Source organism: Telopea speciosissima, chromosome 11 (assembly GCF_018873765.1).
Source record: "Telopea speciosissima isolate NSW1024214 ecotype Mountain lineage chromosome 11, Tspe_v1, whole genome shotgun sequence".
Lineage (NCBI taxonomy): Eukaryota > Viridiplantae > Streptophyta > Magnoliopsida > Proteales > Proteaceae > Telopea > Telopea speciosissima.
Window position 1 is genome coordinate 38,956,526 of NC_057926.1, and position 21,161 is coordinate 38,977,686.

General features: G+C 40.9%; 1 protein-coding gene across 1 annotated transcript; it reads left to right on the forward strand.

Annotated features, from left to right (window-relative positions):
- Positions 1-188: 188 nt before the first annotated feature.
- On the forward strand, positions 189-15,334 carry LOC122645082 (putative disease resistance protein RGA3). Its single transcript, XM_043838430.1, has 6 exons — positions 189-240; positions 563-672; positions 3,328-3,859; positions 3,999-5,273; positions 5,407-5,581; positions 14,704-15,334. Exons 1-6 carry the CDS (start codon positions 189-191, stop codon positions 15,332-15,334), a joined length of 2,775 nt encoding a protein of 924 aa, XP_043694365.1.
- Positions 15,335-21,161: the final 5,827 nt, after the last annotated feature.

Here is a 21,161-nt window from a genome sequence, read left to right on the forward strand (position 1 = left end):
GTAAATCTTGTTGTGATTTGGTGCATGTGGACCATCTTTTCTTTTCTTGTCATTTTTCTAGATTTGTTTGGAAAAGGGGTCCTAAGTAAGTGTTGGCCTCATGAAAAAAAAATTCTTTCCTTCCAAAGAGAATGAAAATGGATTTTAAAAATCTTTAGTGGTTAGTGTAAGGAATGCAGGGCGTGGAGATGGATCTGCGCCTCCCTTTGGTTCCCGTTTATGGGTCTGTTGAGGATAGAGGTGAATTGGTTGGTATTATTTAGAGTCGCTACCTATAGCAAGGTGTAAGACCTGCAAATATCTCTCTCTCTTGGGAAAGAGAAATATACGTTTCTGATGGATAAGCCAGAAGTCTTCTCTGGATTTCTGAGTAAATTCAAAATTACAAACTGGAAAGGGGTGAGACGCCCAGCAATCGCCCAATTGAGCGATCTCTTGCCCTTTTTCTTAATATAAAAAACTTTATGCTATTCCTACCACAGCCCCTACCTCACCCCTGTCCACCCCTATGCATCCGCCAAGCTCTGTTTGTCCTTTTCTTTTTTTGCTTATGGCTATGCAGTTTTTGCAGGTTCTGGCATTAGTGGTGTCTTGGATTTGGCCGGGATCAAAACCCTTCCCCTTTTCGATTGGACGGTCACCATTGCCGGCGATGGTGAAGCTACTTGGAATGTGTGCCCTAAAATCGATGCAACAACTATCAAGAACTTTTTCATTGGGCCACGTGCATATTGTGATTTTCTCTGTCTCCACTTTTCCTGTCTCCCAGGGTTGTGTCTTGCATGCTGCATAAAAAATGATGTCTTTTTTTGTTTATTGCTGATGTATTCCTTTTTTATGGCACGTTCGTGCATGCGCTTCATTATGTAAGTTGTGTCTACAGTGAGTTTCCTTAGGATGTGGTTGTTACCCATTCCCTCCCTCGACCGGTCCCACTTATGATATGTATGTCAGAACCATATGTCTCTCACTAGTTTCTGAACCTTGTCAGTTTTGAAACCTTGTATATCACATGTCAACTATCTGTCTTATGTTTCTTGTTTTCTTTTTTTTGACGTTGGTCGCGCATGAATGAATAACCCTACTTCGTACAAAAAAAAAACACTTTATGCTACGACCGGCCTTTAACTTTTAGGATGTGAATGATGCATTCTTAGCTGTAATCCACGATTGTCCTCATGCAATGGGTTCCACAGCTTCACCAAATGCATTGAATGGCATAAGCTATGCTTTTGTACTGTTTGCAATCTTCTCAAACCAAGATCCTAAAGCGATTTTGACCCCGTGAAATAAAAAATTTAGATATATGTCCCCATAACTTTTGCAGGCCCATGTGAACAATGTGTGGCCAGTACATGCTGGTTTCTCACTAATCAATAATGCATCACGCTAAGAAATTCTCAATTATTTCTTCTTTAAGACTTGATTTGGTTTGTTTTACATTGGGATGATTTTTATTTAAAAGTTATTTGGTTTGATTTTTGCATTTTATTTCAGTGAAATAGATATTAGATGGAATAGACATTCTCAAATAGTTCAGGAGTTGTTTTAATTTTGAAATTGAAATTAATTTCACTCTTGCGCTTTGATGTGCACAAGATTAATTTGATGTGAAACAATAATTTCATGTTAAAAAATAAAACACCTCATTTCTTCTCTTGATGGTCTCACCACAACCATACTCCCACCACCATCGGTGTCACTGCCACGATCACCATTGCCTCTACCGCCAACAGCTTCCGACCTCTACCTCTGCCTCACCCTTGCCACCACTACCACCACCACCACTTTCTCCCGAAGAAATATATATAGAGAACCTAGCTATTCTCAGAAATTGAACTACCAAATGAATTCCCTATTCTTAAAATATTCCAGATCATGGTTTGAGGTATTAGTATCATATCGTCCGATATGGGTGATACGTAACGATTTTACTAGTGGGCGATCTATCTCGATATTGTGATGATAACGTATTGGTGACACGGTAAGGACAAAGAGTAAAACAGTCAAAAATTCTGTTTTTGTTAAATGAAATCAGTAACAAATTTGTGTGATGTAGCTGATCCATGTGGATACCGTATTAGTATCATATCGGTTTTACAAGTAGTCGATACCCAATCAGACACTGACACTGTGCACTAAAACCATCACTTGATTAAAATTATTATTTTTGGATTATTTCATAAAATCAAAGGGAAATATCATCCCCCTCCCCTCTAAGTTTCCTTAATATCAAACCAATACCCGTTTACCAAAACAAAAAACCCAATACCCAAGTTTTGAAAATGGATAATGCCTTCTCCTATTTTTTAAAGATTATATCAACCGTATCGTAACTGTTAAAAAATGCCATTAAGTGATGACATGGCATGTCCAATTTTTCTAAAACCCTAGATTACCCTTAATCTAATTTAATTCCATTTTTACCCTCATCAATCCTAAAACCCTTTTACCCTTCATCGTTTTTCACCCCAAATCAAAACCCTTTTTTAGTTTCTGTATCTTCTTCTTCTTCTTCTTCCTCACACCTGCAACATCAAAACGAGGAACACCACCGCCCCGATCCATATAACCGATACCCGATCCGATATTGTGCGCTAAAACCATCTTTCAGATTGCAATTTCAATTTCTAGATTAAATTTTTTTTTTTCCTGGACAATTTCATAAAATCAATTGAAAATTGAAATAGACATTTTACAAATCTGGCGTACTTTAATTTATACTATAACATCAACTTTATTGGTGGATGGTTTCAAAAATCAATTTTTCTTGGTCAGTGGCTTTATTGCTGTAACATCAATTTTCTTGGCGGCATCTTCTGCGAACGAGACTGGAAAATTCCCTTTTGGATTCACATAAATCAATCAAACAATTGGTTGCGAATCTTGTGACTCTTTTCCACTTGCCGTAAGGTAAGTATGAATATGAAAATACATAAATAATCACAATGGTTTGGGTTGTCAAGTCTTATTTTTTTTAATGGCATATATTCGTAGTGAAATTTAATTCGCCCCAAAAAAAACTTGTCGTGAGATGACAAATTAGCCCCCAATGTATTAAAGGTAACGGACATCTGACATTGGACAAAAATGAGACGTTGCAAATTCCATTGTACCACCTTGGTTACAAACAGTTTTTCCCTTATCTTAATGGGCCAAGTCTTTTGTCAAATCAAGAGGTGTGGAGAAGAAATTTCTTGGAACAGAGGTTGTGGCCCTTCTCATTCAGACCAAATGGATTTGTGTTTACAACAGAGTGTGAGGGAAAAGAAATCTACTTAGCAATCAAAACAAACTCATCTTTGTGTTTTGTTCGGTTTCTTGCAGGGAGAAGGTATGGAAAGAAGTAGCGAAGACATAATTGTATCCATTCATGTAGCAGTCTTGCTTGACAAATTATCCTCAGAAGCATTAAGAGATTTTGGATCGGTATGGTGTGGGCAAAGTGAGCTACGTGCACTCTCAGATGTTCTTGAGAAAATTCAAAAATTGCTCAAGTTTGCAGAGAAAGCTCAAGCAAGGAATATCTTGATGAAAGACTGCCTTAGGAATCTCAGAGAAGTTGCTTACCGAGCTGAGGACATATTGGATGAGTTCATCTATGAAGCTTGTAAGTTAAAAGATGAAAGATATGGAGGTGGAGGAGAGGTACGTTTCTTGCACTTCCTCTCTAACTTAAATGCAGATGGGTTTTTACGTAAGCAAGAAATCGTGCCTCTTATAAATGATGAACTCATAAAGAAACTAGAGGAGATTGAGAAGAAACTTGAAGACCTCTATCTTAAAGAGTCATCAGGAAATCAGAAATCACATGGTGGTGGTGTACTTGATGAAATATTAGACACAAGGCCAAAGAGTGGTTCCCTAGTTGATGAACCTCTTACTTTGGGGAGGAAGGAAGATGCAGAAGCAATAAAAAATAAGTTGTTGTCCTCAAATCCAAATGAAAACCAAAAACAGGTTTCTGTTATTGCCATTGTTGGATTGGGGGGGTGTAGGCAAGACAACTCTAACCCAGCTTGTCTATAATGATCCTGATGTAGAGAAACATTTTGAAAGAAGAGCTTGGGTTTGTGTGTCTACTGATTTTAATGCTGTGACATTGACCTCTGCAATTCTAGAGTCCTTGACTGGGGAAAATCTTAACTTGAGCAACCTACAACCACTTCAACAACATAAGTTGAGAGATAAATTAAGGGGGAAGCGATTTTTAATCATTTTAGATGATGTTTGGACTGAAAAGGAAAGCGATTGGAAATCTCTGAGAGTTGCATTCTGGGCAGCAGGGGAAGGAAGTAGAATAATTGTAACAACTCGAAGTAGAAGAGTTTCATTAATGATGCACCCCATGTATATCCATGATCTACAAATTTTATCTGATGAAGAGTGTTGGTCGATTATGGAAAGGCACATATCTTTAAATTATGGCTCTATTGCTCCCAGCCTGGAAGAAGTGGGTAGGAAGATTGCGAGGAAGTGTAGAGGATTGCCCTTGGCAGCAAGTACACTTGCAGGACTATTAAGCTCTTCTAGTTCAGATTTAAACCTTTGGGAAGAAGTCTTGAATAGTTCCATGTGGAACTTAGAAGAGAGCAAAGATTTGCCAGCTGCACTAAGTCTAAGCTATTATTTTCTTCCCACATATTTGAAGCAGTGTTTTGCTTATTGCTCTGTTTTTCCTAAAGATTATATAATCAAGAAGAAACGTCTCATCCAACTGTGGAGCGCACAAGGTTTTATTAGAACCAACACTTCAAGAATGAAAGACAAAGCAGGTGGCCAATATTTTGATTATTTGGTGCATAGGTCTTTCTTTCAGCACTACAATATTGAAGATAAGAAGAGATTTGTAATGCATGACCTTGTACATGATTTAGCACAAGCAGTTTCAGGAGAGGTGTATGGTAGATTCGAGTGCCGGAAATTGACCCGTAGCTCCAAATTAGAGACCCGTTATTCGTCCATGTGCTGTGTAAAATCCATAAACACGGAAAAATATCATCCTGATCACAAGAGGTTATCCACATTGATATACCTTCTTTATAATTGTTTTTGGGGGGATTACCATATTGAATCTTTTGGAGGACTGAGATACTTACGTGTCTTAGATTTGTATCATTCTGAAATTAAGATGCTTCCGGATGATATTGGCCATTTGAAATGCCTACAACATATTAACCTCTCGTATTGTTTCGACATAGAACGACTACCGGAGTCATTCTGCTATCTTTTCAATCTACAGTCACTGATATTGTATTGTTGTACCCTACTAAGTGAGTTACCTAGAGGCTTGAAATATCTACGCAATCTCCGGCATCGAGTTACTTTATAGGTGCTTTAACTTACGTTCCATGCCACAAAGTATTGGGAGATTATGTAGTCTCAAAACATTGCCATGCTTTCTAGTCTCGAAGAAAGATGATGGTGATGATAATGGTTGTGGGATAAGAGAGCTGAAGGAGCTGAGGCAGCTTGAGGGTGCACTTTCAATCAGGTCACTACAGAATGTGATTGATCCTTTGGATGCTCGGGAAGCTGATTTGATGAGTAAGCCGAAAATTGATGAGTTAGAATTTACATGGTATGATAGTGGTGATAAAGAGTTGGCCAAACAACGGTCCAGGGATCAAACCATGGTTCTCTAGAGAGACCAAGATATTTATCTTTAGGGTTTTGCATGCCCTGGGTTAGCCCATGGTGTCCCATGGGTGCCCCATTTTAATTTTAGGGTTTCCCATAGTCGCCCATGGGAACCCTGGTGCATCCCTATTAGGGTTTCTCCTTCCCTTTTGCATTTCATAAAATTAATTATCACAATAGGGACGGAGAAATTCGTCTCTAGTCCATCACATGGCAAGAGAGATCCATCCTATACTCGAATGCGCAGCGGAAATTAATCGATTCGAAGTTTCTTTCGCATCCCATAAATATTAATAATCAATGAACAGAAGGAATTAATAAAGAATCGCTAACCTGGTGAGCCTCAAGTGTTGCTCCTCCAATAGGGTAGTTCTTCCTCCAATGAGCGCTCCAAGCAAAGCGGATCTCGAACCTCCAATGGTGCTACTAAGGTTCTACACGCCAATCCCGAGATGCCCTCAAACTCCTCGCTGCAGATCTAGGGTTTCACAAACCCTAACTCTCAAACACAGGTGAGAGAAGCATGAAGAAGAAGAGAGATCACAAGAGGGAGAGGGAGAAACCAAAAACGTAGGAGAGAGAGTGTCTGCTCCAAAAACGTGGAGAGCTGCTCTTCTGCATATTTTTGGTCCCCTATTTATAATAATAGGGTTTAATTAAATCCTAAATAGATTTAATAAAACCCTAGTGAGAGTCCGACTCTCTCTCTCTCGATCTGCGATTCTGTTTAAACTCAAAGTGCTACACAGGTGAAGAAGCGAGAATCTAATAGGGAAAGTATTAATTAGATTCTTTATTTAATTATTAATGGATAATTACAATTAGCACCAAATCTATTAATTAAATAAAGAGCCAATTAAATTAGCAAATTCTAAATAACTCCCTATATGATAACAATTTATCATATACAACCCCCCCACTAATCAACACCATCCTTATGGAATCTAAGGCATGTACACATGTACTGCCAAACCCCAATCCATAGTACATGTCCATATAAGAGCGTCTGTGCATCCGATTGGGTCCCGCAAAACTCGATAAAACACTTTATTTGAAATAACTATAAATAATGTATCATTTTATGTAAAATAAATTTTACAAAACCATTTCCAAAACGGTACTGGATCTAGATTCTGATCCGACCATGCACAGACAGTCTCTATCTTGGTGTTCCCCAATCGGGCAGTGGTGACCGTGTTGGATAACTCCTTCACTCACAAAGTGTTCACGCATTCCCAGAACACCGGCTTTGACTCGCTTGAGTCTCGAGTCATTGATGAACCAAAGAATGCAATCACACTTTACAGTGACGGGGTTCCCTCAGTGCAGGTGTCGGTGACACATGTCTATCCCTTCCTACATCCGGCAAGAATACATGAGGGAATCGACAAAGTAGATTCTTCGCCAATGCACACATCAAACATGTGAGCACTCGCATTCGTACCCTGACATCACATGTCTAGGCATACCCAATGCGACGACCATATGATAAGGGTGCCCAGCCCAAACCCTAGTCGTGACTACCATTATAAGTATAACTTACGGACACATAATGCTCAAAAAGTTTATATCGCATGTGACAATATTAAACTAAAATGTATAAATGTTCAATACAAAGGTGAACCGGGTTGAGCCAGACCGAACCGGGTTTGATGGACACACACTTGTCCAACAATCTCCCACTTGTACATCAAAACCAATTCCCCATACATTTTAAACCCATGCCCTCCATGTGTTTCTCAAACACACCTGGTGACAAACCCTTTGTCATGGCATCGACACATTTTCGAGTTGTGTCCACTTTGGAGATACTCACGTCACCCTCTTGGATAATCTCTCCGATGAGGTGATACTTCCCGCACGTGCTTGTTCCCCTCTGATGAGCCCTAGGCTCCTTAGCTTGTGCAATGGCCCCTCTATTGTCACATAACAGGGGAATGGGGCCCTTGACAAGATCATGAACTACCCCAAAAATGTTAGGAACTTCCTAACCCAAACACCTTATTAGCCGCATCACATGATGCAAGGTGTTCATAAAAATAGGTATCGGCTGTAGATTTCTATTTTGTACTCCTCTATACAATGGCACCTCCACTCATTAGACTCGTAACGACTCACAATACCTACTGTATAGCAAACATCTGACCTCGTACGCAACATAGCGTACATTAGACTTCCTACTGCTGAGGCATAGGGAATCTTCTTCATCTCTTCAATGTCCGTCTGAGACTGAGGATATTGAGATCTGGAAAGACTGACTCCATGCCTGAAGGGAACACTTCCCCTCTTGGAGTTCTCCATACTAAATCTGGCCAGGACTTTGTTTATATAGGTAGCCTGTGACAAGCCTAGCATCCTTTTCTGGCCATCTCTTACGAGTTCGATCCCAAGGATATGGTCTTTAATCGAAAATGTTGTGGATAACCACTATTTTACTGATGAAAGGAATCCTACATCGTTACCAATCAGCAATATGTCATCTATGTATAAAATAAGAAAACATACTGCCCTCCCACTGATCTTCTTGTAAACGCATGGTTCATCCATGTTTTGATCAAAACCAAACGATTTGATTGATTGATCAAAACTGATATTCCAGCTCCTAGAAGCCTGCTTCAGCCCATAAATGGACCTCTGCAATTTGCATACCTTTCTTTCTTCCTCCAAGGAAGAGAACCCCTCTGGCTATTCCATGTAGATTTCCTCTTGAAGGAACCCATTTAGAAATGTAGTCTGCACATCCATCTGCCAGATCTCATAATCAAAGTGTGCTGCGATAGCCAATAAAATCCTAATGGATTTCATCATCGCTACTGGTGAAAAGGTTTCCTCATAGTCTATACCCTCTTTCTGGGTATAACCCTTTGCCACCAGTCTCGCTTTGAATCTCTCGACCTTTCCATCTGCGCCCTTCTTCCTCTTGAAGATCCATTTACATCCAATCGGCTTGACGCCAAGTGGTGGATCGACTAGAGTCCAGACCTTGTTGGAATGCATCAAATCGATTTCAGAGCGCATTGCTTCCAGCCACCTAGTGGCATCAACATCCTTTAGAGCCTCAGAGTATGTCATCGGATCATCATCCGATTCAACCGATACCATGTGGAACTCTTCCACTATTTTCTCTTCGGTTAGAAGAGTTAGCCTGGTGGGTGGTCTAATAGTCCTCCCCTTTGCGTTGAGGTTCCTCGGTGTTGGTATTTCAAGCAGGTATGTCAGTTGGTCTCACTTAGGAAGTGACGTTTCCGAGCCATCGATAGCTCTTTTATGACTACTTGGTTCGGACCTCGGGTCATCATTTCTTCCTCAAAAAATGTGACATGTTTACTTACAATGACCTTTTGGTCAAGCGGGTCATAGAAATAATAGCCTATCGTGCCTTTGGGGTGGCCTAAGAAATAGCATCTCGAAGTCCTAGATTCTAACTTGTCATGCATTGCTTTCGCACATGTGCTATGCAACCCCATACCCTAAGGTGTTGAATACTCGGGCTTTCACCCTTTTCACAACTCAAAGGGTGTCTTGGCTACTGAGACTTAGATGGAACCTTATTCAAGATATATATAATCGTCTCTAAAGCGTACCCAGAAAAGAAAGAGGCGACTCACTATAAGTGAGCATCGTCCGACCATATCCAATAGGGTCCGATTCGTCGTTCGGATACACCATTTTATTGTGGTGTGCCTGGATTAGTTAGCTGACTAACTATCCCTTGGGATATGAGATGTTCTTTAAACTCATCCGATAGATACTCCCCTCCATGATCTGATCGTAAGGACTTGACGCATTTATCGAGCTGTCTTTTGACCTCGGCTTGGAATTCTTTGAATTTATCAAAGGCTTCCAATTTTCTCCGCATCAAGTATATGTAACCATATCTAGAGTAATCATCGGTGAACGTGATAAAGTACTCATACCCATATCTTGCTTGTATGTTTATGGGTCCATACACGTCAGTGTGTATCAACTCCAACAGATCTGTGGCTCTAGCACCTTTATTACTAAAGGGTTTCTTGGTCATTTTGCCCTAAAGGCATGACTCACAGGTGGGGAATGGTTCCACCCTCAGACTCTCTAAGGGCCCATCCCTCACCAATCTACTGATTTGGTCCACATTAATGTGACCCAATCTTAGATGCCACGAGATATGTTGAGTTCATCGAGTCGCTTTCCGTTTCAAATCAATATTTGAAACAACATTCGTTCTAATATGGCAATCTAGAAAATACAAACCACTTTGCATATATCCGGATGTCACAAAGGAATTATTAAAACGAATAATCAATTTAGAATTAAAGGAAAAACTATATCCGTCCAAAACAAGTTTTGAAACTGAAATTATCTTCCTCTTGAAAGAGGGTACATAATAGCAATCCTTTAAAACTAAACTAGCAGAACTAAAATTTAAAATAAAAGTTCCCACAGCCAACGCCATGGTCTCAGCTCCAGTGCCCATTCGAAGACGCACTTCATTTCTTTCCAGGTTCCTTGTCTCCTTGAACCCCTGCAAATCATTGCAAATGTGAACAGTGGATCCACTATCCACCAACCAAGAATTGGTCGGTTCAAAAGACAAATTAGACTCCTAAAGAATGTGAACATTACATGTACCTTCTTTAACAACCTCTATTTCATCCGGCTTCTTGTCTTTCAAAGTTGCCAGGTAAGCACGATAGTTTCTTTTCCAGTGACCCTCCTTCTTGCAATAGAAGCACTTGCCTTTGCCTTTATTGCCAGACTTCCCACCCTTGGCTTTCAGGGTCTTACCCTTACTTCCCTTTTTCTTCTTCTTCTCATTTGAAAAAGGCTTTGTCTTAGTTGCATTGACCTTAGCCTTGTCCTTTTTCAAGGACGCTTCAGCCTCTACCAGTGCATTAGCAAGCTCGGTGAGCTCCATCTCCTTCTCGGACATCTTTTAGGACATCCTAAAAGGTGCGTAGGCAGAAGTGAGTGATGTTAAGATCACATCAATCTTGTATCGCAGGCTGAAATCAGTCCCCATGGATTTCAATTTTTCAAACAGATTGATCATTTTCATTACATGATCCATCACTGGAGTCCCCTGGGACATCTTGGAGTTATGGATTTGACTCATCGCATCAGAATGTGCGTGTGTCAACTGCCTGTTGAACAATTCAGCAAGCTTATCCATTTTACCCCCAGAAGTGCGTATATCCTTGACTGAGTCTACAACTGACTTTTCCAACGATCCTAGGATATAGAGTGATGCCTTGGAATCCCTCATGAGGAACTCGGCATCTCTTCATTTGCCTCAAAATCGTTCGGGTCGGGTTGAGGAGGAACTTGTTCATCTAGAATATGCGATCCTTCAGATCGGGAGCAACTTAATGCTCCGATACCAATCGACATAGTTTGTACCATTAAGTTTGTATTCGCTAATGAGTGTTAACAGGTTGGAATTAACGGCAACCATCGTATATTAATCTACACATGCACAAGTAAATAACTACATGCTAATTAATGACCATTGAAAATAATAAATTGAGCACACACGCATCAATGGTCTTTCATGATTTGGGTTTTCCTCATAACCCAAAAGATGAATTGGATACCTACAACCCTTGGATGCATAACTTACCCTGTCGGGAGTCATTATACACACCATGGTAGTGTGGACTAAGCTGTCCACCTCATGGGCTTCTAATATTTTCGGCCACCTGGGTGTCATGTCCAGATGCTGTCGGCTGACATACACCCAAGTCATGTACTTACCTATTGCATTAGTTAGAATCATGAAATCATGAAAGATGGCCCACTGTCACAGTGCCCTCTCACTTTCCATACCCTAACGTATCTAGATAGAGGTAAATATAGATAAATGTGTGACAGAGGTCCTGACAATGTCCTGTCGGCTTATGCGGGGTCATGTCACACACTTTCTACATTTATCTTCAATAGGAGGCCATGGACATGTCTACCGATTAAGACTAGTCCATATCATACATGTATTGTGAATAACGAGGGATTAATTAACTCTCACATACATGGATAGATTTAAACAACATAATTAATCAACATTAATTAAAAGTGATTATGGGATGGCGGCATTTTTATCAGAAGTAATTAAAGAACCCTCCCAATAAAAATAAAACTAATAACTTTTGGTGCATTTATCATGCCATGGATGCCACGCCTCGATCATCTCCTCCGCCTGATCACGTCTTCAAAGTAGGTGACTTGCATCTCCATAAGCTTTGAGCGCCACATGTGGATCACCATCTACATGCCCTGGGAGTCCTAACTCCTCTAAAATTACAATGAAAACCTAGAAAAATTCTATACACTTTCCTTTCCATAATAATAAAGAAACCCCGCATGGAGAAACCAACCCACCATTTGGGCTGCCCATGGGGTGGAGTACATTTGTTTATAAAAAAGAAAGGGGGAGAGAGAGAAAGAGAGAGAGGCATCACATCCACCCATAACCCCATGTATCACATACATAAACAATCTATCCATTTATTAGAATGCCATTCCCATAATCACATCATAATATAATTTCATGCATGGGCATTAAAGCAAGTGAACCAAAAATTAAAACATGGATTCCTTCAATTATTGAATCACCACATCGCATGTGATAACATGTATCCAAGCCCATAAAATTAAAATCGCATTTTAATTGCAAGTGGGTAAAGAGGGAGTCTCTTCACCCATCATCATCCTCCAAAAACAAAACAAAATAATAAAATTCTGTTTTGAAAAATCTATTTTTTTTTAAAATTTTTTTTATTGTTAAACTGGAGGGAAAACAAGGGGGGTGCATGCAGCCCACTTGCACAGGCTGCAAGCACTCCCTGCGCAGCCCATAGGCACAGGGCCCACGGACAGCAACGGCCTGCTGCCCGTAGGCTAAAGCCCATGGACAGTAGCCTGCAGGCCCGCAGGCAGCAGCCCGCAAGGGGATGCGTACAAGGGTAGGTTCATGGGGAAGGGCGTGCGCAGAGGCTTGGCAGCGGGCGCTCCCCCCCCCCCCCCACATATAGAACATGATTAAAAAACTTTAAAATAAAAATTAGTAATCACAACCTAATTGGATACATGCTTCAATAATTGGAATAAACAAAACAAACCAAATCCATCATCACATGGGTAGGTTGTTACACTAACAACCTTGTAACTACCCATGTGCACATGGGAAGGTTGTTACAACAACCATATCCTAACCACCCATGTGCCAACTTGCATCCCACTCATGATAATCATATCAACCATTAATTATCTAATATTCATGGGTGGGAAAGATGGCTCTGATACCACACTGTTGGCCAAACAACGGTCTAGAGATCAAACCATGGTTCCCTAGGGAGACCAAGATATTTATCTTTAGGGTTTTGCACGCCCTGGGTTAGCCCATGGTGTCCCATGGTGTCCCATGGGTGCCCCATTTTAATTTTAGGGTTTCCCATGGTCGCCCATGGGAACCCTGGTGCATCCCTATTAGGGTTTCTCCTTCCCTTTTGCATTCCATAAAATTAATTATCACAATAGGGACGGAGAAATTCATCTCTAGTCCATCACATGGCAAGAGGGATCCATCCCATACTCGAATGCGCAGCGGAAATTAATCGATTCGAGTTTCTTTCGCATCCCATAAATATTAATAATCAATGAACAGATGGAATTAATAAAGAACTGCTAACCTGGTGAGCTTCAAGTGTTGCTCCTCCAATAGACAATGGTTCTTCCTCCAATGAGCGCTCCAAGCAAACAGATCTGAACCTCCAATGGTGCTACCAAGGTTCTACACGCCAATCCCAGATGCCCTCAAACTCCTCAGCACAGATCTAGGGTTTCACAAACCCTAACCCTCAAACACAAGTGAGAGAAGCAAGAAGAAGAAGAGAGATCACAAGAGGGAGAGAGAGAAACCAAAAACGTAGGAGAGAGAGTGTCTGCTCAAAAACATGGAGAGCTGCTCTTCTGTGTATTTTTGGTCCCCTATTTATAATAATAGGGTTTAATTAAATCCTAAATAGATTTAATAGAGCCCTAGTGAGAGTCCGACTCTCTCTCTCTCGTCTGTGATTCTGTTTAAACTCAAAGTGCTACGGTGAAGAAGCGAGAATCTAATAGGGAAAGTATTAATTAGATTCTTTATTTAATTATTAATGGATAATTACAATTAGCACCAAATCCATTAATTAAATAAAGAGCCAATTAAATTAGCAAATTCCAAATAACTCCCTATATGATAACAATTTATCATATACAACCCCCACTAATCAACACCATCCTTATGGAATCTAAGGCATGTACACATGTCTTGCCAAACCCCAATCCATAGTACATGTCCATATAAGAGCGTCGTGCATCCGATCGGGTCCCGTAAAACTCGATAAAACACTTTATTTGAAATAACTATAAATAATGTATCATTTTATGTAAAATAAATTTTGCAAAACCATTTCCAAAACGTCATCGGATCTAGATTCGATCCGACCATGCACTGAGCAGTCTCTATCTTGGTGTTCTCCAATCGGGCGTGGTGACCGTGTTGGATAACTCCTTCACTCACAAAGTGTTCACGCATTCCCGAGAACACGGCTTTGACTCACTTGAGTCTCGGTCATTGATGAACCAAAGAATGCAATCACACTTTGCGTGACAGGGTTCCCTCAGTGCAGTGGTATCGGTGACACATGTCTATCCCTTCCAATATCTGGCAGTAATACATGAGGAAATCGACAAAGCAGATTCTTCGCCAATGCACACATCAAACATGTGAGCACTCGCATTCGTACCCTGACATCACATGTCTAGGCATACCCAATGCGACGACCATATGATAAGGGTGCCCAGCCCAAACCCTAGTCGTGACTACCATTTTAAGTATAACTTACGGACACATAATGCTCAAAAAGTTTATATCGCATGTGACAATATTAAAATAAAATGTATAAATGTTCAATACAAAGGTGAACCGGGTTGAACCGGACCGAACCGGGTTTGATGGACACACACTTGTCCAACAGATAAAGACGTTGATGTTTTTGAAAGTTTACAACCTCATACTAAGTTGAGGTGTTTACATATTTGCAGTTACAGTGGGTTAACATTTCCAAGATGGTTGATGATCGATTTGACAAGCTACAACAAATTAGTTTCTCTGACACTCAGCAGCTGCTACAAATGCCAAGTCCTCCCTCCGATTGGGGAGCTACCCCTATTGGAATCTCTACACTTATTTAACATGTGGAAGTTGGAAGAGTGGTCTAGCAGCAGCTCTAAAGGGGAGGAAACTGATGAATTCCCTAGCCTCCTAAATCTAACCATTGAATACTGTACAAAACTACGGATACTGCCACAGCCACTTCTGTCAAGTCCGAGACTATGTGTATTGCATTTCAAAGGCTGTCCAAAGCTCAGGATGTTGCCTCATGCAGGAGGACTAAGCAGACTCACCTCACTCAAAACTCTACAAATTGGGGATAAGATGGAAGGGTTAGTTCAGTTTCTCGATGAGACAGAGACTCTACCTCCAAATCTTAATCGCCTTTATATCCATGATTGTAAATCGCTACCCAAGGGGTTGAGAAACCTTTCGTCACTGAAACATCTGACACTTAGTCCAGATTGTAAAGCCCACTACAACCCCGAGGAGCTCCCCACAAATGTCATCGTTGAAAAAGATTATTGGCCTGTACTGATGGGAACCTCGCCAAATGTCTGATAGTAAAATGGAGGTAACTTGAACCTACCATGCCAAAACTTTTGAAAACTAATACATTAATGCAGGCAACTTTACCCTGCACTAGAGATATAAGTGGTTTACACAGTTTTGATTGTGGAGCCTTGCTCTATTCTAATCTGCCTTCTTTTTTATTTTATCAGGAGGTTGGCTTGCGGTGAAGATTTATTGTTGAGATTTTGCATTCAATGATGTAAGACCTCTTCTCTCTCTCTCTCTCTCTCTCATGCTCATGTTCTGCCCTTTGAACTTTGAAGTGATCTTGGCAATTTCTAGTTTCTGAACTTAGAAAGCTGATTGGAAAATGCATTCAATTTTATGTTTCACATAGATTTTATATATTGGATCTTGGATGTATCTTATGTTGGAAAAGGAATTCCGTTAAGAATTGGATTCTGATTCCCACTAGGAAAACCCAGGGGTAATTTGATAAGAATGAATGGACAAGAGAATATCACATCTTGCTAGATATAGGTGCATTGTATGAGGACAATATGGGGTTTTTTTTATATTTTTTGATGAAAATAAAAGCTTATATAAACTAAGAACATGAATACATATGAGATGCAATGGCCCTTGCTCTGCCTTTACAGTAATGAAAAGTGATATTGTCAAAGTTATCAATTCTTTCAGCTAAAGCACAAAAGAGCGGTAGAAGGTTCCATGGTATGGGGTGGTTGTTGTGATAACTAAAAAGTTGTAAAAGTTATTTGTTGCAAAACCAAACATGGTTAATAGGTATGTGTTCTTTTTTTACTCTTTCCCATCCTTGAAGGAACCCAAAAAGCTCCGCTTCCTTCGAATCCTGCACTCGGATGCTACCTGCATCTAGTAGAAAACTTTGTCTATCTATCAAAATGTTAAAGTTCCACTTTCCTAGTTTATGATCGGGTTCAGAAACTCCTGCGTTCATTAAACAAGGCAAATTCATTACAAAGTTAGTTGGAGTCATAGAGCAAAGTGTAAGAGATCCATGAGATGGAGATGTTAATAAAGAAGAAGCCATGGTAGATGGAGTGATTTTAAGGTCCTTTGCCCTTTTCAAAACGTTTTTAATGACCTCAAAAGGGTCAGCATTGGCTGCACACATATAGACCTTGTTTCTTACAAACAAAATAAAATAACAAGTAATTATAAAAATAGAGAAAACCCAAATCAGAGATTGTTTATCAAACTCAGGAGATGCAAGTAGAGAAGCCCAAAGATTGATGAAGGGCCAATGAGATGCTCAGTTCTTAGTCCAAGAGGACCAGAAGCCCAAATACGCTTAGTCCAATCACATGATAGGAATAAATGCCAAATCGATGCATCACTATTGCCACATAAAACACATGAAGGGTCGACTGGCAGCCATTTCGAAATAGAGGCTCTGACTGAGATCCCTGCATGCAAGAGACGCCAAAAGAAAATTTTAAATCAAGGATGTAGACTAATTTTCCAAAAAAAATTCCACCATTTCGCTAAGAAAGGACTTGGACAATCAAGATTGGAAATGTAAATGGTTGCCATTTTTGCTAAGAATCGTCCATTCATTGTTAGTGAACATCTCCAATAATCATCTGAAGATGAAATGTTAATCCTAAGAATATGCCTCATAGAATTAGTACTGAAGCAATCATGTAATTTAGCTCGATCCCAATGATAATTAGTAAGAAAATCAGCAACAAGGTTGTAATTGGAATGTAAGGATAAATTATGAGTTGAGATATTACCTGATTCTAATGGAAACCAAAGATCATACCAACAAGAAGTAGAGAGACGATTCCCAATTTATCTATGAACCATGTTCTTTAAAGTTGGCAAAATCTTAGCAATATTGTTCCAGGTTCATGATCCTTTTTTTGCATAAGTTTTAGGATAAAAAAATAGAAGATCTAGAAAAGTAGTTTGCCTTAAGCACCTTGGCCCAAACAGAATTAGATTCAGATAACAGTCTCTAACCCAGCTTTAAAATTAGAGCCTTATTATGGGTTGCAATTTTCCTAATACCTAGACCACCATTACTCAGGGGTCTACAGATATTATCCCAGACAATTAGATGGCATTTCCGTTTAGTAAGATCATTATGCCAAAAACGACAGTTAATAGAGTCCAGCTCAAGGCAAGTCTTGTTAGGAAAAAGGAAACAAGACATGAAATATGATGGGGTAGAAGCAAGGACTGATTGAATCATCACTCTTCTACCAACAAAAGACAGAAAATTGGCTTTCCAAATAGTAAGTTTAGAGCACACTCTTTCAATAAGAGGAATCAGGTCCTTATGTTTGGATCTATTATGGTACAATTTAGTACCAAGGTACATGGAATTCGAAGACATTTCCTTCATATGCAGAAGGGAGCAAAGATGCTGCCTACAATCCTGAGAGACATTCTTGCTGAAAGAAATCTCGCATTTATTAAAGTTTACTTCTTGCCCAGTGAGGTCAGAGAAAAGATCCAGTATTGATCTAATAGTTAAGAAATCCTCATCAGTAGCTCTGCAAAAAATGAAAGTATCATCTGCAAAGTGAAGATGGAAAATTTCACGTGCAGCATGGGCAATTCTAATACCTTTGAACAACCCAATTTCCCTATAGGCATCTAGAAGTCTAGACAAAAGAAAGAGGGGAATTAGGAAATAAAACAAAGAAAGAAAGAAAAGGTGTGGTTGAAGGATCTTGGGAAGAACAAATAAGGAGGTAAGGGAAGAGATGCTGCCTCCCACCAATTTGAGAAGACCCTTCCATCGCAAAATTCGTGAGAAAGAGAGGAAAGAGAAGAAGGAGACGTTGGACCTTTGGAGTTTTCTTCAAGGAAGGAGACCTATAGCCAAAGAAGAAGAGATCTTGGAGCACTTCTAGAGGAGACCCTTGGAGCATGGTGTGACTGGAAATCGAACTACTTCAAGGGAGTAGTTGGCTTCACAAGGATCGTACATCCATTTCTTTAGAATTAGGGCTTGGTGCTCAGTTTAGGATTTGATTGTATGCTTATTGTAGGGTACATTTCGCTTAAGCTTTGAAATGTATCCTTTTGCATGTATATTATTATGAGTAATGCCCCTTCTGAATTAGTATGATCCTCATTTCTTGTAATACGTCATACTTCTATCTTAACCCTTAGGATCAAATATTGTCCCTGCACAATCTTTCTTGCGCAATGATTTTGGGAAAATCATAATTTTGGAATTTATATGGTCGTAGAATAGACGATTGAACTTTGTATGCATGTATTATCTAATGCACATGCCTGATATTATGTGTGTAATTCGAGTGACTTTAAGAGATTGAATAATTTTAGTGTTTAACTCTTCTAATTATTAATTTGTAGCCCTGTGAGTCTAGTTTCATACATAAAAAGCCCCCATCCATTTGGTTTCTGGAAGAGAGGTAAAAGATATTTTTAATGGTCTGAGTTCATTTCTGGTCACAGGTTATTTGCATTTTTTAACCCGATTTAGGTTTTGAGTTGGGAAGGACTTAGATTTCATGCACCCATTAAAATCTGAGATCCATTTGAATTTCTGGTGATGGAGTTATAGTATTGTTATTGCTTGGTGGTCAAGCTGTTGACAAAAAAAAAGGGTTCTGTCAATACCCTGAGTTGGGATTTAATTTGAGGGACCTTAGCGACTTAATTTGCACTGTTGCGAGCCCTGCTGTGGCAAAAGCTGCCGCTGTGCCTCTGCTTGGATCTTCTAACAAAGGCCATTCCCCCACCGATTTGGGCACCTCTGGAATAACAGCAACCTCCAAGCCGTGCCCCTGCTCCTCCAACATCTTCGAACCCTCCGAGGCAATCATGTCCTTCCCCAGGAGAAGAGTCGAGAGCTCTGCTGTACCACCTGTGGTCCTGCCATGACTAACGTCCAAGGCCTTCTCTTGCTGTGCGCCAATTTCCAGGGATTCCTCGTCAAGATCCTCCTGTGGGGGCCGTACCTCCAAGGCCAAAACACCCTGCTTGCATGGATCGACCATGTTCCCCATGCAAGGGTCCTCGGTAGCCACATCTAAACCCCTTTGCTCCAGTCCCTGCTTGGAGGTGCCCTCCATCGCCCTAGCCGCCTCATGGGGACCCTCCATTGTCTCATTCCCAAGCCCTTGTTGCTGAACCCCCACCCCCCCCATTGTTGGAAACATTCAAACTCACCCTCTTCTTCCTGCAAGCTTCGCGAGAATGCCCTAGTTTCACACACCTAATGCAGTAGGCTGGTAGGCGTTCATAAAACACTTTTTGGAATAAGCCATGATTGCCACAGCCTATCCAAACCTTCTCCGGTAGCTCCGTACGCAGATCAATCTCCACACAGGCCCTAGCCACGATTGTATGTGAGCACGCGGTTGTGGCACCATCCACCTTCAACACACGACCCATCACCCCTGCTATCGAACGAAAATAATTGCCCTAATATAGGTTAACAGGCAAGCCCGAAAAGGAGACCCAAATTGGCACAATGGGGGACTCCACACTAGGTTTGAAGAACCTGGTCCACTTAAAGAAGCGAAAGGGGTAGCCCTTGATGAATATATGCTCCTTCAGCCAAACCCTAATGAAGTCCTATTGATTTGAAAACCTTAGTAACAAGTTCCTGGGATCCAAAGTGGAGATTAAAACATCCGCTGCCAGATGAAACATTGATTGCAATGCACGTTTGACGTCAAAATTTGAAGGGCGCCCATAGGAACACTTTGCAACCAACGCTAGTTGCAGCATGCATTCAGACCTAGAAGACTCTTCTTCGGAGAAGAATATAGCAGGTGCACCAAGATGGGACGATGGGGCCTTCACAGGGACCACCGGCATAGAAGAAGTGGACGAAGCAGCCAACGTCGACGCAAAAGAGGGGGCTAATGTCTGTAGAGCCACCGAAAGCTGTTCCTCCCGCGGGGGAACAGCAGCCATGAAACCCCCAAAAAAAATCCTACTGCTAACGTGCACCTATAGAGCCCTCCCTAGACCTAACTTGCTAACGTGCACCCTGCCATCTCATGGTATCCGAAAAAACTAATCTACAAAGCTAAAATGATTACCTGTCACCAATCCCTAGTATGTCACCTTCTACTCTTTCTCATCCATTAACTCTGCTGACTACCTTTGATTCTTTTCCTTCCTCCTCCCCTATTTTTTCTGGCTAGCGTGTCCTTTTTGTTGATCTTCCCTTTTTGGTGCTTCGGTGGTGGTCCCTGCTTGGATCCTGTTTGGGTTATTTTTGGCAACCATGTCTCAGCTCCGTTCGCCGAAATGGTGCTCATCTTCGTCATCTTCCGATCGAGGGAAGACCCATGTTGAGTCTGGTTTGGGTCTGGCCCCTCGTAAACCCCCTTCCTCTGTTTAGAGATTACCCCTTCCCTCGAACCCTAGTCTGCAAAATTCTCGGCCTCTCCTCGCCTCCAGGGTTCTGTATGGTATTACGTTGGGTTACCCACGGCCATCTCAAGACACACTTTGCTCCAAGTTGGTTGATATTTGGGAACCTTTAGGGGCGGTTTATCAGTGCTGCTATGAGAAGGGCAGGTTTATGGTTGAATTTAGTTCCAATGCTGACCCTGACAAGGTCTGGGCTTTGGGTCCCTGGTGGTGCGGACGTTCCTTGGTCAACTTGGTGGAACATGCTTTGGATGATAATCGCTTCGAATTCGAGAGAAAATTCTTCCCTATTTGGCTGCAACTCTTTAAAGTCCCTCCTACTGTGTGCACCTTCGACATTGTGAAACAAGCAATGTCCTACATTGGTAAGCTCCTGGATCTCCACATCCACACTCCAGATGGTTCTACCTCTATGGTGCGTGCGAAGGTTCTTTTTAAGCTCAAGCAGCAAGTTTGTTTGAAT

Coding starts and splice junctions, on each gene's coding strand:
- LOC122645082 (XM_043838430.1), top strand. CDS start 189: ATGGATCTGCGCCTCCCTTTGGTTCCCGTTTATGGGTCTGTTGAGGAT. Junction 673..3,327: donor ATGGTGAAGCTACTTGGAAT/GTGTGCCCTAAA, acceptor GGTTTCTTGCAG/GGAGAAGGTATGGAAAGAAG. Junction 5,582..14,703: donor GATGAGTTAGAATTTACATG/GTATGATAGTGG, acceptor ACATATTTGCAG/TTACAGTGGGTTAACATTTC.